Source organism: Parus major, chromosome 2 (genome assembly GCF_001522545.3).
Source record: "Parus major isolate Abel chromosome 2, Parus_major1.1, whole genome shotgun sequence".
Taxonomy (NCBI): Eukaryota; Metazoa; Chordata; class Aves; order Passeriformes; family Paridae; genus Parus; species Parus major.
Window position 1 is genome coordinate 85,617,695 of NC_031769.1, and position 16,686 is coordinate 85,634,380.

A 16,686-nucleotide genomic window follows, 5' to 3' on the forward strand; every position below is an offset into this window, starting at 1 on the left:
GATTTCCCAGAATCAACAGGTGAGACTTTTAAAATCATGGGCTGTAGAAATTTAAGTGTGAATTTGTGCTTGTCTGTGCTGATTTATTTACATATATATATATCTTTAAGAAGACCCAAAAAAAGAAGCCCAGAAGCATTTTCTCTAAGTTCTAATCTTATGCTCCAACTGGGCTCCTCTTGAGTATCTGCACATTCAATCAGGGATTTTTTGTCCATCCAATCATCTGTTTTGCACAGTAACAACTCAGAGCAGACATTGGGTGCAGTCTGAGTAGTTCAGCACGTGCCACAGTAGTTCATCCAGCACCTGAAATCCTAGCTAGAATTTAGGGAAAAAACAACTGAGACTGACAAACAACCACCAAAATCAAGATGTCATCAAGCAGATGACAGACCTTGGTTGAATTCTACACCTTCACCTTTTCAGTTTTTTCCTTGAAAAAGAAAGTTGAGAATGAGTAGTGAGAAAAGCAAGTAACACCCACAGATTGCCCTCTAACAGTTAGAGACACTGCTGGCATTACTGACCTACTCAAATTTATATCCCAATTGCAATAAAAATGCTTTAGGCTTAATGTACAGGCAAATGCAAAGTTACTACAGAATTGAGTGTTACAGCACCGTAAGACTTGCTGTAACAAGCAGAGATGCATGAGATAATCCCTCTGAGCAATTTATTCAGTGACTTCAAACCCTGCTCTGGTAATGAATTCAATGGGACATTTTTATTTCTGTGAATTTATTCCTTAAAATTATTAATAAATTAATTATATAGCCATGCTCAGTCTCCAGATTGCTTGCAAACTAATAGCCATCCCACCAAGATTTTATGTTCATAAATCAGATTATTTATTCAGCTAATCCACATATTTTTAAGTCTACAAACCCTTGAAAACAGAATTTTCAAGGTGGTTACTACATTCAAGATTATGCAAATGAGTATCATGACATTTTTATCTTTCTCAGCTAAGAATTTCAGAAATCAAGAACTTCTTCAATGAATAACTGCAGAAAACATTCATCAGACTCTGAATGCAAATTCTTAACCCATTTTCACTTTCAAAAAGATAAGATTAAATTTACTATAATAAACTAATTCATAAATCTTTTGAGACAGTAGCTAAATATAAAAAATATGGAATAATAATTAATTCTGTGGGATATACAGAATACAGGATTCCATTAACTTGCACAATGGCCAGTTTCTTCCTTTCATACTCTATGCAAACAGAATCATGCTCAAAATCAAAGTCAAATACTAAATGCAATTTTTTTTTTTCCCCAGCATAAAACTCTTTTTTTACCATAGTGAAATCTGTAATTCACAAAACTTTTTGGGTTGGATTTCCTTGCTTCACAGTATTTTGGTAAAACCTGCCAGGCATAGCATGAATACAATTTTTGGTCAGTAGTTCACACTTCAAGTAACAACACTGGTAAGTAACCACTGTGCTACCAACATAACTTTACTTAATTAGTAGCAAAAATGGAAGTAAAGTAAAACTAAACTGCAAACAGAACAGCACTTTGACTCTTACTCATTTCTGATGTGTCAAATTTGTCACATTATTTTAAATAAACTTTGAGAAGGGGAGGCTACTAGGAAAATGACAAAAGGCGTTTCTAAAGACCCTGCTTCTCTTTTTGTGTTACTAAGAATATAGAAATGGCTTCAGGAAGATTGCATTGTATGCTACATATTTGATGTGTGCAGTAAAAAGGCCTTTAATATTACCAAAGTAGTCTCCTTAATCCACAGTTCAAATACCTATTTTAAAGGCATTTGGCATTATGTTTAAACAAAGCTACTGCAGCGCCTGCAGCTGCAAATTGAAGGGAACAAATGCAAATCACAAGAGTTCAAACTGCAGGCTCTGAAAAGTCATCAAAGGCTCCCAAGTACTTTTAAAGAATAAGGTACAAAACACCACCAAGACCCCACAAGCCTACCCTGCAGGAACCCACTGCTTTTTACCTGACAGCAGTGAATATAAGCACTTCAATCCTTCCTTTTCCAGAGCCTCTTATGAAAATTCAAATGACACCCAGTAGACACATACACAACCAAAATGGGAAAAGAGTTGTTGTTTTTGTTTTTAATACAACTTTAATCTTTTTGAAGAATTAAAACCTTACAAATGATAGCACAAATTGCACCTGTGCAATGCTGCTAAAAATGGCTAAATTAACAGAAAAGTTGCCTGAGCATGTTGGAAATTGCAATAGTACAAATCATTATGTAACTATCACTAGGAGCTATTTCTTAACTCCCACAGCTTCCCATCTTCATTTCAACCTACTAACCAGGAAAAGGTTATTCCTACTTCAAAAAAAACCCACCAAAAACCAAAAAAAAAGGGAGAAGCTATGTAAGAATTCTAAACTCCTCATCCCAATTCAGTGATATACAGAGGGATTATACATATTCTTTTGCATCATTTTAGCTACCTGATAATCTTACAAACTGCAATATAGCCAATGAGTAAAGCCACAATTTCATTTTTAATCCACTCATTTTTCTGTAGTACAGAAGTAAGAATAATAGGAATATTGAAAGCTAAACAGCCAGGAAAAGTTGGATACTGAGAAAGATTTAAGTTCAAAGATTGAAATAAAATAAACACACAGTTACAGATACTAGCCTTTTCCTTTTGATGGAGCAGAACACCCATGCATTTGGACTGAAAGCATCCAGCACATTTCCTCCCAGGCAGCCTGAATGTGTCAGTCAGAAGGCCTCCCACCACAAGCAGCCACACCACTGGGCCAGCTTACCAGTAGGAAGAGAGTTGGCACAGCTCTCCACTTGCTGGGAAACTGTGCTTGGGGCTGGGGCAGGGAGCAGCTCTGACTCACACAGCTCCTGGGGACCTTGCTCTCTCCACTCTGCTTATCCTAACTCACACTAGATATTTCTTCTGGCTTTCCAAACATTTTTTTTTTCTCCCAGCACTTTCTTCCTCCATGAAAAAAATTTGAATCTTAAATTGTGAGGCACCCAGCACCCTTCACATGCCTCAAAAAGCTTCACACTGTACTAATCCCCTGTGCATAATGAGAAAACTATCATGGTCAATTTTCATCCAGCCAAAAGACAAAAAACCCCAAAAACCCAAACCAAACAAAAAAAACAAAACCCCACCTCACAAACCTGGGATAGGAGCCTGAGGTCTTCACCCCTAATTCAGGAGATTCTTGCATTTTGGCCCAAATATTACTAAAAAAAGTACCAGGGGCCTTTCCAGCTTCTTAAGACTATTACAAACAGGCAGGTTGGTGACTTTTCACATCAAAAAGCATGCTGAGTTCTTGCTAAGCTGTATTTCATTTTCTTATTAGCAAGGTAGCATATACAAATACACCTTGTAGTACCAGTAAGGGAAAGGTATTCAACTCAAGCCACATTCAAAATTAATAGCAGGAAGAGCCTTGTTGTACCAAGCCAGGCTCAGATTTGCAATTTGCACTTGTTCAAATGAGCCTTCATCTGTATCACAAAGCAACTGCTTATTTAAGTGTGTAACTTAAACCCAGCAAGATACATATGACACTTACTCAGCAGCAAAACACCTCTTCATTTTCAGCAGGGCTGGTTGAAGACAGCCACTCTTGTGGCTGTGGGAGAATGGAGTGGGGAGAATGTATTATGCAACTCCACAGCCCTTGTCTCATCCCTACTTTTATTACTCATCCCCCACAGACACCGTCACTGTTTACATTGCCATTGGTCCTATTTCTCTAAGAGTTATGGGTGTTTCAGTATTTTAAGTGAGGTGGATTGAGAACTGGCTCAACAGCAGATCCCAGACGGTCATAATCAATGGCACAGGGTCCACTTGGAGGCTTGTCACTTGTGGTGTCCTCCAAGATTCAGTACTTGGCCCAGCACTGTTTAACTTGTCCATCAATAACTCAGATGAAGGGACAGAGGCCTCCTCAGCAAGTTCCCTAATGAAACAAAGCTGGGAGGAGTGGCCAATATCCCAGAGGGCTGTGCAGCCCTTCAGAGGGACCTCAGCAGGGTGGAGAGATGGGCAGAGGAACTGTCTGAAACCCAAGAAAGACAAATGCAGGGTCCTGCAGCTGGGGAGGAATAACCCCACAGGCATCAGTACAGCTGGGGGCTGAGCTGCTGGAAAACAGCTCTGTGGAGAAGGACCTGGGGGTCCTGGCAGATGACAAGCTGTCCATAAGTGAGCTCTCCATGAGCCATGGCCAAGAAAGCCAGAAAGATCCTGAGGTGCACATTAGGAAGAGCACTGTCAGCAGGTCAAGGGAGGTGATCCTGCCCTTCTACTCAGCCCTACTGAGGCTGCCTCTGAGGTGCTGTGTCCAGTTCTTGGCTCCTCAGTACAAGAGAAACATGGAGCTTCTGGAGCGGGTCAACATCTCATGAGGAAAGGCTGAGGGAATTTGGCCTGTCCAGCCTTGAGAAGAGACAACTCAGAGTCCTTCCAAGGACTAAAGATCTGCATGAAGCTGTGTGGAACAGGAAAGGTATGTTCTTCACGTCCCCTTATCGTCACCCAGATTGTGGTGCTGTGTTGAAAATCTTGGCAGCAAAAGTGTTTCTCTGCTGGCTTCTTTCTCTACTTGAGAGCTCTGTGCAAAGCTTGGACTCTACAAAACAGAAAGAGGGGAGCTGAGGGCAACTGAAAGGGGACCTCATGAATGTTTGTCAGTATCTGAAGGGAGGGTGACAGGAAGATGGCTCCAGGCTCTGCTCTGTGGTGCTGAACAATAGGACAAGAGGTAACAGTGAGAAACTGATACCCAGGAAGCTCCATGTGAATATAAGGAAGAACTGTACAGGTGACTGAGCACTGGAACAGGGTGCCCAGAGAGGCTGTGGGGTCTCCCTCAATGGGGACACTCAAGAACTGTCCAGACACAACCCTATGCTATGTTTCTGGGATGACCCTGTTTGAGCAGGAAGGTTGGATAAGACAACCCACCGTGGTCCCTTCAGCCTGACCCATCCTGTGATTTGGTACAGCATTTGGTACTGTGTAAAATTCTGTTGTACTTATTATTGCGGCTATACACATGGGCCTTGTGATTTTTCAGTAAACCAATTGATATTGGTAGAGATAAGAAAATGCTTGGCTAAGCGCTATTCAAAAACTTTCACTGATGCAGTTAAGTCTCTGCATGATTCACTTGCATTAAAGATGTTCCTCTCAGTAAAAACATCCCAGTGATAAGGTATGCTTCCTATTTAATTGGGCATGCCTGGGAGCTGAGCACACAGCATGTGCGTGGGAAAGGGATGGGACCCAGCCCTGGGAACAAGAAAAGGCTGACTAAGACAAGATCCATGTTTTGAGCACACAGCAAAGCAGATCTGGCTTTATCAAGGGACACAACTCCCCTGCGATTCCCAGTGCCCCTGCTAATTCCACACTTAGGCCACCATTTTGAGCATGCTGCCAACTGAAGCGAGAAGAAACACGAACTGCAGAGCACACACAAGCCTGAAACACTCACTAAGGGCAAACGCAATCCAGTTTACCAGTTGGCTTTGTGGTGCTGCTGGCAGCCTGTGTACTCAGACAGAAAGACAGCAACTACAGTTGGGAAGGAGAATATGGGAACTTGGATGTTTCTACAAGGCCCTGCTTATGCCCCTGCAAAGCAAATCTTATCCTGCTTTTCTGCTACATACACAGGTGCCTGGAACAGAGCCTGGAAGTCCAGGCTTTTGTCTTCAACTCTCTTTCAGGCCACCTTCAAAGTTTTTGTTTTTACACAGCACTGCCTGGCACCCCCACTGTGCCCAAGCTCAGTCCTCATTACAGCACTGTCTATAAACGCGACCTCATTTTTATGCCTGAATATCAGCTTCTTGGACCTCTGCCGCTCCGCAAGGCATGTGTTGGGACAGGATCTCATGCAGCTGCAGCTGGAAACCTGGCAGACTGGCACTGCATAGAAGTAGCTCAAACAAACATGGCAATAAGTTGACCAGCATGTTGAATGCAGGTGCATGCAAGCACAAAGCTCAGAATTTTCTCAGTCATTAAGCAGTTTAAGAACCGTGTGACATCACCTCATCACCAACCAGCTCTCTGGGGTATGGTGTGAAACAGCACGAACAGTAAGAGGACTGTGAAAACTCTTCAGAGTACAGTCCAAATCCCCTCAAATCTGTTCTGGTATGTCTCTCCAGTGCAAAATTATTCCAGATTCCAAGAAGAGAAAAAATCACTGGACCAGGCTACTAGCCATGCCAAAACATTGTAGAAGCAAGCAAATCTTTAGCAGTACAAATTACCCAGGCAGGCATCAGTATCAGGCAGCTGTAGCTATAGTCTGAAATTTTTAATGCTAACTATAATAACTTGCATTTTGAAAGGTCACAGTTAGAATCACAGAATTGTCAAGGTTGGAAGAGATCTTTAATATCAGTAAGTCCAACTGTCAGCCAGGCATCATCTCTGTAACCCCTAAACCACATCACCCAGTGCCAGATTCAAGCACTTCTTAAACATCTCCAGGGATGGTGACTCCACCACCTCCCTGGGATGCCTATTCCAATGTCTGACCACCCTAACAGTGGATTTTTTTCTTCTAATAGCTAATCTCAATCTCCCCTGTCTCATCTTAAAGCCATTTCCTCGGGTCCTCTCACTGCAGTCATGGTGGAAGAGACAGATCCCATCTCACTACAGCCTCCTTTCAGGGACTTACTGCAGCTCAGTGTGGCCAATCACACTGAGTGCTGGCTCCACTTGTCAAAGTTCACCATCTGAGAGCTGAAGGGAGCAGTTAAACCCCCCTGGATTTAATCGGGGCAACTGGAAAAAACTGGACACATCTGAGATTTGCACACCATTCTCATCTTATGAGTGCCTTTCACATAAACTTTATCTCTCCTTACTCAGGCTTAACACAGGCCCGCAGGCACAGCGCAGTGTTTACATGGAGCACACAGTGCTCCAGCGCTGGCAGCGGGCGGGGAGAGGGCCCCATGTCCCAAACTACAGCCTCTGTTCAGCCGCTCCCGCTGCTTTCTGTTGCTCACCTCCTGCTGCAAAGGCCTTTGTGCTAGAAATTACTCAGACCCAGCACCTTTTCCAGTCCCGTTTACCCTCTACGATGAGAAACCCCACACCTCGACGCACTTCGCTATCTCCCATGCACACGGGCTACCCCGGGGCCGAGGCTGCCACCGCAGCCAGGTCTCTGAGCGGGGGCCCGCAACAGCGCAGGGCAACGAGGAGCCGGCAGAGCTGCTTTCTACTAGACTCGCCCAAGGCGCGGCCGGTCCGAGCCCGAAGCCTCACAAGCGCCGGCCAAGCCCCACTCGCCCTCAGCCTCCCCGACCAGGCCCGGCCGGGGGTGACAGCCGCGCCGCCGCCACTGCGCATGCGCGGCCTCAGCACCGCCACAGTTGCCCGGGAAGGGAAGCGCTCCCGGCCCGGGCGCGGCGGCATGGCGACTGTGGTCCCCGCCGCCGCCTCGTCTCCCGCCGGCGCCGCATCCCGCAGCAAGAAGCGCCCGGCGAGCCCGGGCACCGGCGGCGGCCCCGCCAAGAAAAAGAAGGCGACGGCGCCTGGCGGCTCGCAGGTAATGGTGAGAAGCGGGCGGCCAGCGCGCATGCGCGGTAGCGACCTTCCTTTCCCCGCCCTTTCCCGCCGTGGTGGAGCGTGGTCCACAGCCCCCTCCCGCCGGGAATGTCCCGGCTCCCGCTACCCGCGGGTATCCCGGGACACGCCTCCACCTCCCAGCCTCCTCCTCATCCTCTCCCGTCCCGCCCGCGGCCGCGCCGGAAGCTGCTGGGCCCGCTGCGGTGTCCCTGTGGCTGGCGAGGCCCTGCAGAGGTCGGGGCTCTCGGGCCTTTCTTCATCCCGCTGTAGCGTGGAGATTGTGTCCCCTCCCCTCCATGTGCACAGCTGGACCGGTGCTGTCGTTCTGTCCCCTTCCCCGGCCGGGTGTGCGGCCGGATGAGGCAAATCTTAACCGGGATGCCAGGGAAGTTGCACTTGTGATCAGCAGATACCGTGTGTGGTGACACAGGTGTGTGGTGACACTTCCTGACCAAGCCGTCCCGGAGCTCACTGTTCCCTGCGCCCGCCTCCAGTGGCAGGTCTGTACTTGAGGTTGTTCCGCGCCTGAGCTCCGTGTGTACCCCCAGATTCACAAATCTCTGGCCCTGCGTGATGCTGATTTTAGTGTGAGGCAGCTGAGCTATGGAGAAGGAGGGGCTAGTGCTGGACAGAGCACAATTCGGCAGCTGCTGGATCTGCTGTGTGCAGTGTACGTGGCCTTCTCTCAGTTGGACTTAGTGGATAGAATATTTACATGTGAAATGAAGATGTAACCTCAGAGCCTGAGTTTTGGGGAAAGGTTCCATCAGGGAGGGAGAAGTGCTATTAATGTCACTTTATCCTGAACTCCAACCCTCAATCCCAGTGGGTTTTGCAGCCTCATTTTCTGCATTGTGTGACAGCAGCACCCATCCCCAATTGATGTTACATGCCTCTTGATGAGGAGGTGTATATCACACTATTATAGAAATAAGCAATCACTCAAACCATTCTGGTTTTCGTCTGCCTCTCAATGATGAGATGGCATCTCACGCTTGAAAATTAAGTCCTAGAAGATGTTCAGAGTCAGTGTGTATATGACATTTGTATAGACTATTATGTCTTGGATTATTCTAGAAAGATTTTGGTAGCTACAGGAGTCAAAAAAGGGCTGGAAAAAATGTCGGGCTCCTTTCTTCCCTCTAGAAATTATTTTTCTCAATAATATTTCATGAGCTATTTCATGAGCTATAGCATACCTACAGAGTCTGCCCTACTGCCAGTTAGCTTGCTTGTTTTCACAGGAACCATCAGATCAGGGGAGTGCTTATGCATTTTTCAGCAATCTTCTCTCCAGGCAAATAAAAGCCAGGGTGCAAGCAGAAGAGCACAGACACAAAGTCTTCCTTGTTTGAATGATGCTCTTGTTTTCACCCCATGGGAGTTACATGGGTTTTTTTCTGGTAGGCTTATCCTAGGACAGGGACTACACACCATAGTGCTTGATGTCACTAGCACACACAGCTAACAAACTGCACCACTGTGAAAGATTACTGCCTGACATGATCATATTTGACAACTTTTTCAAGTTGTGATAAAGATCATGATCTGGATTGTCCAGTGTCGAGCTATCTGCTCTGTGCGTGTGTGTGTCTGTGTGTGTATACAGATATAAAACATTATATATTGATATATAACTTAAATGTGTATAAAATAATTTATGCTTAAAAGACTTCCCTACACCTTTCAGCTTCTACAACTGTTTTCCAAAGTTCACACCAAACTTAAGCTTGTGGATAGCTTCCAGTGTTATGAGACAATTCATGATTTCTTACTCAAACTGGGTTTCAACAGTGTGTGATAAACAGTTGTTGTAATTTGTCTCACAAATCATTTCAGTGGAGAAAGAAGTAATTTCTCAACACTACATCTAAGTCATCATACACATTCATTGACTTCAACAGTGCAGATCAATCCCACAAGGAAAAGGAAAAAAATGCCACAGAAAATATGTTACCTCAGGAATGGGACAAGAAAACAGCTCATTCTAGCAATCTCAATGTTGCTGGCTAGCTCTGTAGCAAGCCAGTTCAAAGAGAAATGAAATGTGGCCTCTGCATGTTTTGAGTTAAAAATGTTGATATATCTCACCAAAACGTATCATGCCCATAGCTCAGTATTAAATGGTTTTAAGTAAACTGACATTATTTCCTTGGTTAACTAGCAAACTTCAGGTAAGAGAATCCCTGCTGGGAGGTTTAAAACTACCTGCAGGGTCAACTTAGAACTGGAGGCCCCCCCCCCCCAGTTGTATTAAGTAGTAACTTCTACTGAGAACATTGTACTGGGCTATGTGAAAATACACTTCACATTATGCCAACTGTGAACATCCCTACATCTCTTATTCCATCTTTGTGAAATTAAACAAAAAGGGATTTTTGTTAGTTCTGCAAATCTCATACTTAGTTTTTCTCTTATGTCACAAGTAGCTCTCACAATGCTCACCCTGAAAGACACGCTAGTCTGGTAAAACTGTAAATTTCAAGAATGTATTCATTTTTTTATATAACGAATTTGCTTAAGTGTAGCAGTGTAATCAACTAGTTCGAGTAACTGTGTGTATCCTACAAGAAGGCACAATTATTACACAGCATATAGATTTTTAGAAACCCCATTTTGATTTTTCTTTCTCCAACAGGTGAATTGTTACTTTCTCTAAAATACTCCTTAGGAACATTACCAAAAACCATTCTTCATCTTTTTTTTAGAGTGTCGTGGTAATAACACCAAGGTCCTGGGTTTAATTCCCATATGGGCCATTCACTTGAGAGCTGGAATTGACAGATCCTTGTCTGTCCCTTCCAACTCAGAACATTCAGTGTGATTTGTGTGAGTTACCGACCCAAAGGTGTTGAGTCATACTTGTTTTGGAAGCACATTGCTCATAGGGCTTGTCAGTCATGTCTACAGAAGGAGACACATGCTTTTTGGACATAATGCCTGTATTTACCAAATGTAATGTTAAAAGTGAGTTTACAGGAAAGCATGATTACAAATTGATTACTTCACTTTCATCAGCATTACACAATTATTCCTCCCATGCTGTTGTGCCATTGCAAAATACCTCGGTATTTGCTGCAGCCATGTTTAGGATTATTATGTATACTAAATGGTAACATTAATGTGTCAAAAACAGTGCTGTGTAGTGATTTACACAGCACCATTCCCTTAGATATCCCTGCCCAATGGTTCCCAGTAGCTGCTGATTCAGCTCCATCCTTGGCTTTTGTGCAGACTTGTTTCCAGGTCTCCCGTCTTATTAATTTCTATCACTTAACCTGGGATAGAATCTTTGCTGCTGAGCTTAAAATGCCACCAGTTGATCTATCTTAATGTTCACACCATTATTTTTATAAATTGTACTGCAACAGGAAGCTTTTAAAAGAATATATTCTAGACCAAGGTGTAAGTAATGAAGTAAAATGCATTTCTGTGACAGCTAACAATCTTTAAAGACAGAATTTGCAGTAAGATATAAGAATGATTTGGAAAAAAAGTTTCTGATTTTATCATGGGAAAAATTAAAGAGAGAAAATGTTCTAAATAATATAGTAAATCTAAATTTGCTTACATTATTTGTGAAATAACGTCAGACTTAAACTGGTGAAGTATTTATATTGATTTTATCTATAATTATTATTATTCCAGCTGTACTACTGGTATGTCTACTTAATGCTCTGTATTTCTTATTCTGTGCTTAAAAGCAAAAACTATACAACAATGTTAGAAAATAAAATAAAAATGGTTTAGTTGCTATCCAGTTAAATAAACTCTTGTAATGCACCACACAAAAATAGATGGAGTGACTGATACAATTAGAACTCAATTTTTATTTTAGATGTATCTATATTATCATATGTTTATCTCATTAACTGAAGATCATCAGATTTTACGGTTCTGATAGCTGTAAGCTAAACAGGTGGACTTAAATATATACATATTAACATGGTTACTGTTATGTACTCAAAAGCTGCCCACTAAAGGCAGGGAGCTTATCCTAGTACATAAACAGCACAGAATTCGACCATAAACATCAGTAAATTTAATCAATTCTCTGGTTATGCTGTTTTATCAAGCCTAGCACTCTTAGTAGGAAACCATCAAATCAATTTAAATATAACTTTTATTTAAAGAGCCCATTTGATCTGGGTGTTAGTTCCTGAAAATCGGGGTTAGGGTGAAAGGGTTTAACTACACAAATGGCAAATACCGCTACAGCCACTGAGCTGAGCTGCCACTCTCTGGGACTCTCTGCTACTCTATGTTCTGGGACAACCTCTTAGAGGACCTCCTTCAGTGTGGCACAGTATGACAACTTTCTGAGTGAAAATTATCTTCTTACCATTTCAGACTTTGTTTACTGCAATCAGTATGATACCAAACTTATTCTAATTATTTTAGTATTACTCAATATTAGATGTTCTGCTACAGAAAAGCATGATTCTCCTTTGTAGTTGGAAATTTAATAACAAGTAGTATTTCTCACCAATCCACCTGCCCCAAAAGATAGAAGGAATCTGGCACAGCATACTAGTAGGGAGATATAAGTACATACCTATGCCAATTTATTAAGAAACTATCATGTCATTATGCTTTACACACTACACTTTTTGTTTTAAAACCTCTCTCATCCTATAAGATTGTAACAGTAACCAAAAATACATTAATTTAACCAGTGAAGCAGTTCTGGTCTGAAGCTACTGCTTGCCTGGAATGATATCTTTAAAAGATATGTGTTCTCACGGGATGTTAATTCCAACCTAATTAAATTGATTTAAATGACACTTCCATTGGATAAAATACTGATACCATGATACATTGCAGGTGATTGCTAATTACTGATAAAAACTGCTAAGGTGAGCTCTTCAAGTTCATCCACTTGCACAATTATACCAAATCCTACCCAGGAGTTTTGGCTCTTACAAAACTAGCAGCCAGTTCAAAACAAATTGCCATGTCTTAACAAGAGTTTTAGCAGGTAGCATTTCAATTGGCAGAGCTATCCCACACATATTAATGTACTCTGGCATCACAGTACATGTCACCAGACCACAGAGCACTGAAAATCCCCCAGACCTGCAGTTCTCAGAATGAAGCTCTCAGAGGGTCACCACCTATGTCTAATCCTTTCAGACTGCACCACAAAGATACTTTCTGCAACAAAGCTGATAGTGAATAGCTGTAATACTCTTCCCAAAATACATCTTATTTTCAGACAGTCCACTAAGGAGAAACAGATTATCCCAAAGCGCCAGTTTTTGTCACTTGCACATTTGAAGTTAAATCTGTTAAAGAGCCAGAATCCCTCCAGTCCCTGATGGGGAAAAATGGTAATTAAAAGACAAAAAGCAGATTTTCTACAGAAATCTGGCAAAATTTATGTGTGTTTTAAGCTCATCTTTATTATAAAAAGGGAATTGCTTTTATAGAGCAATCTAGGTTAAAATGGAAACTGTCAAAACAGAGCTAAGAATTAACTTTGCTTGACATTTATCAGATTTTGAAGGCTTCAGATGATCTGTAATCATAAAAGTATATGAATTTCTAAACCAGACTATGCCAATCTCAGAGAATTACCTCCCTCCCCCAACCAAATGTGAATAGATTTTAGAGTATGTGCAGATGTGTTATGTTTTATTTTTTTTATGGGCATCAGTGCACTGGTGTCATGGGTCTTTTACCTTTCTTCACTTGCCCTACCAGACAATTTTAATCTCTCCTTTAGTTAACAGAAAATGGAGTTTTACTATGATCACACCTAGTTTCAGGATTCATAATAAACCTACCGGAAATTTAGGAGACTTAATAAAGATGGTTCACCACTTCTATCATAAGGAGATAAAATAAGATAGGTTATTTTTTTGAAGGAGAAAGAACAATCTAAAACACCTCACATACATACTTTACCATAAAATAGTCTATAAAAGGTAGTACCCCTAAAAAGTGATCTCAGAATCCAGTTAATGCTGTAAAAGATCCAGATTAACAAAAGAAAATTTGCAGTAATTTAACTGTCTAGATATTGCAGATTTGAAGAGGTGTTAGACTGTTTTTCACATTTTTCTAAAGTGCAATAATTATGGTTGGTAGTAACTTCAATTCTTGCTGTAGCAAGGTATTGGTAGTTATATCAATTATATCCATTTATTCAATGTGTTCATTTTGGTTTAGAAAGGCTAATATAAATATTAATTTATTAGCCAGGGAGGGTTGTGAACACACTTTTCAAACATTCCAAGAAAACAGAATGGAGAGATTGTCTGTTTATTTATACCTGCAGAAAGCGATAAAAGCTGTGACACACTGTGTTGAGAAGTATCCCTGGCCCTGACACAAGAATTCATATATATAAACAGTGTGCCTTGCCTCACTATAAAGCACACCTGCAACTTTAAGAGGCTCAATTAGGTGAGTGAATTAGTTTCTCATTATTGAAGTCCCATGTCCTATCTTCTTCCTTCTTATCCACCTCCACAAGTCTCAGCTGCATGGTCCTACTGCCTGCATCATGCCAGCTTTGGCTCTCCCCAGACCTGTTCCCACTGATAAAGGTCAGCAATCAGGACTTGCCAAACAGTCTTCCTCTCCTGGCAGCTGCATTGCCTCCTGCTGCACTGGTGAACTGGACTGATTCACAGGGAACTCTAACAGCTGTGTGGTGTAGCACAAGGAAGAGGCACAACCAAGTGGCAAGGGAAACCACTTTTCCACTACAAGCAATCTACTTCATGAGTTTACATACTCTTTAATTCCAGATTTCATTAGCTGACTGTAACAGACTAAATGAAATGCTCCATCCAGTATTCCTGCCTGCAGGAAGGTCTGGAAAGTAACAGCTTCAGCTGTCATATTGCTTGTCTGTCAGCCTCCAAGATCCTCAGCTGATTCTACTAACTGTGAGATGCCACCAAAATAAGCTATCAAGAAATATGTACTAGTCCTAATTATACTTCTCCCTGAAGATTTAGGCAACTTGTTCTACTTGGGATTCAGAACCATGAACATCTGCCTTTTTGAAAGCAGGTATTAAATCCTTTCTTTCAAAAGTAGAAGGACACTTATGCACTGATACTTGCTTTTTATATCTGTCCTTAGAGCTGCTTAATCTGTCCTCCACTTGAGGTTACCTTTTCCTGTCACTGGCTGAAGGGATTCAAACCCTCTTTTTCCCAAGCACACCCTAACCACTGACCTAGAAGCAGGTCTGGTGTGGGAGTGTGGAAAGGTGTTCTCTTCCACAGCCAGGGATGGAGTTTTCTCTCTGTTCCAAAGAGAACAAAGTAGTTTGGTAATGAACATGGTTATCAGAATGGTCTGGTTATGTATTTTAGGTCTTTATTTTTGTTAAATATTTTGTCTTATGATAATTTTAATACAAAATACACAGTTGTGCAAACAGGGATCAGAAATAATTTATTTTCTAAACTCTAGACAAAAAGTGAAATAGTGATGCCATCCATCTAATAAGAAGTGTTTATGTTGTAGTAAAAATGCAATACTGTTAATTCAAGAAGCAAATTTGGAATGGATTGGAGGAAACTCTTTTCTAATACATATTTACGCTGTAGCAGAGGCCATCATTTTGGGAGGGGTGAATGGATATATGTGGCTACATGTCTTGTAATTATTGTCCTGCCCCAGGATGTAAGTACTGGCTGACTCAGGAAGAAAAAATGCCCTTGCTGTTTAAAAGACCCTGCTGTGGATAAGGAGCATTTTTGAGAATAAAAAGACAAAATTCCTTTTATAAAGCATTCTAGGCCATTGCTGGGATTTACCACGTGAAAAGAGAGTCTTAGGTCATATTTGCCTTTTTATCATTTATTTAACAGAGAAATATGATTTGTTGTATCATATGTCCTTAATTTTCAATAAACACCTAAAATTCCATGCTTCTGTGTACAACCTACCCAATATGTGTACTATAAAATCTGATGTAATTAGAAAAGATAGCTCATTTTGTAAACATCCACAGGCCTAGAGCTGAAACTTTCCACACAGTTTTAAGCAACTTAGGTATTTGAGTTTCTGCCCTTGGAGTGTTGACATGCTTGTAGCTTTACTTACCCTGGTGTTCATAAGGATGCAGTGTGCTTATCATGACAGCCTTATTTATTACTTCCTCAGATTTTTACTTTCCTGAGTTAATGAAAGAACAAGAAGAAAGGCAGGAAAGGCTAAGACACCTATGATAGTTTCTGCATAAATTAGATAAGGTTTACAGGTATGGCTAGTGTCACTTAAGTACTACAGCTGGAAAACTCAAATCAAATTCCAGGATTTAAGTCTTTTTTCATATTTGAAAGTGAAACAGCAACTTCCCAAGCTAAATACAGAGCTACTGCTTAGAGTTTGGTTAGATATGAATCAAGGAGAAAATGTTGTTGGCATCTCAGAAGTATAGGGGATGTTCATCAGGCAAGGGGGAAAGTATTGTGAAAACACTCATCGTTTAGGATAAAGGTGGAGGGAGTTAAACCCCTCTAGGAAATTGTATGAAAGCTTTGTGGCATACAAAGTCTTTCTGTTGAGTCTGTGGTGTATTGGTATACAGTCCATCCAGAAGCTTGTCTTAATATTTCAGATAAACAGGTACATTTAATAAAAGATGACTCCTCTGTCTAAAAACTTTGTTGAATTTATGCCCTGAAACCATCAGGACTACAGGAAAATCCTGCTGAATTGGAATATGCAGAAATTAGGGCAGTAATTAATGTGAGTTATACAACTGCTTATGACCAAAAGAGCCTTTTTTTTTTACTAAAACCATTATTTTCTATTTTATAAGATACTGATTTCTAGCCAGGGAGACAGAGAGCTCTGTGGAGAGTTGTGCAATCTCTGTGCTTGGAAGTGTTCGGGGCCTGCTGGGGAAAAGCCCCATGAATCTAGTCTGAGGTCAGTTTTGACTCTGCTTTGAGCTGTTGCCTCCTGAGACCCCTTCCAGCCTCAGTGATTCAGAGTTACTGTGTCGACTTCCAGATGTCTGATTATGTGACTAAGACGGGTGTGTCCTCTCCCTAAACAAACAGTCCTACACTCCTGCCATAGGCAGGTGCAAACATGAAAATTACCACAAAAATCAACTACTGCAT

The 16,686-nt window shown here is 41.7% G+C and overlaps 1 protein-coding gene across 1 annotated transcript in view; it reads left to right on the forward strand.

The window, feature by feature from the left end:
• The first annotated feature begins 7,076 nt into the window (after window positions 1-7,076).
• The window catches only part of INO80C (INO80 complex subunit C), a 30,335-nt gene continuing 20,725 nt past the window's right edge, over window positions 7,077-16,686 (forward strand). Inside the window, exon 1 of the mRNA XM_015618157.3 lies at window positions 7,077-7,571. Within this exon, the coding sequence (XP_015473643.1) occupies window positions 7,101-7,571 (471 nt within the window). The 5' untranslated portion in view covers window positions 7,077-7,100. The remainder of the gene's footprint in view (window positions 7,572-16,686) is intronic.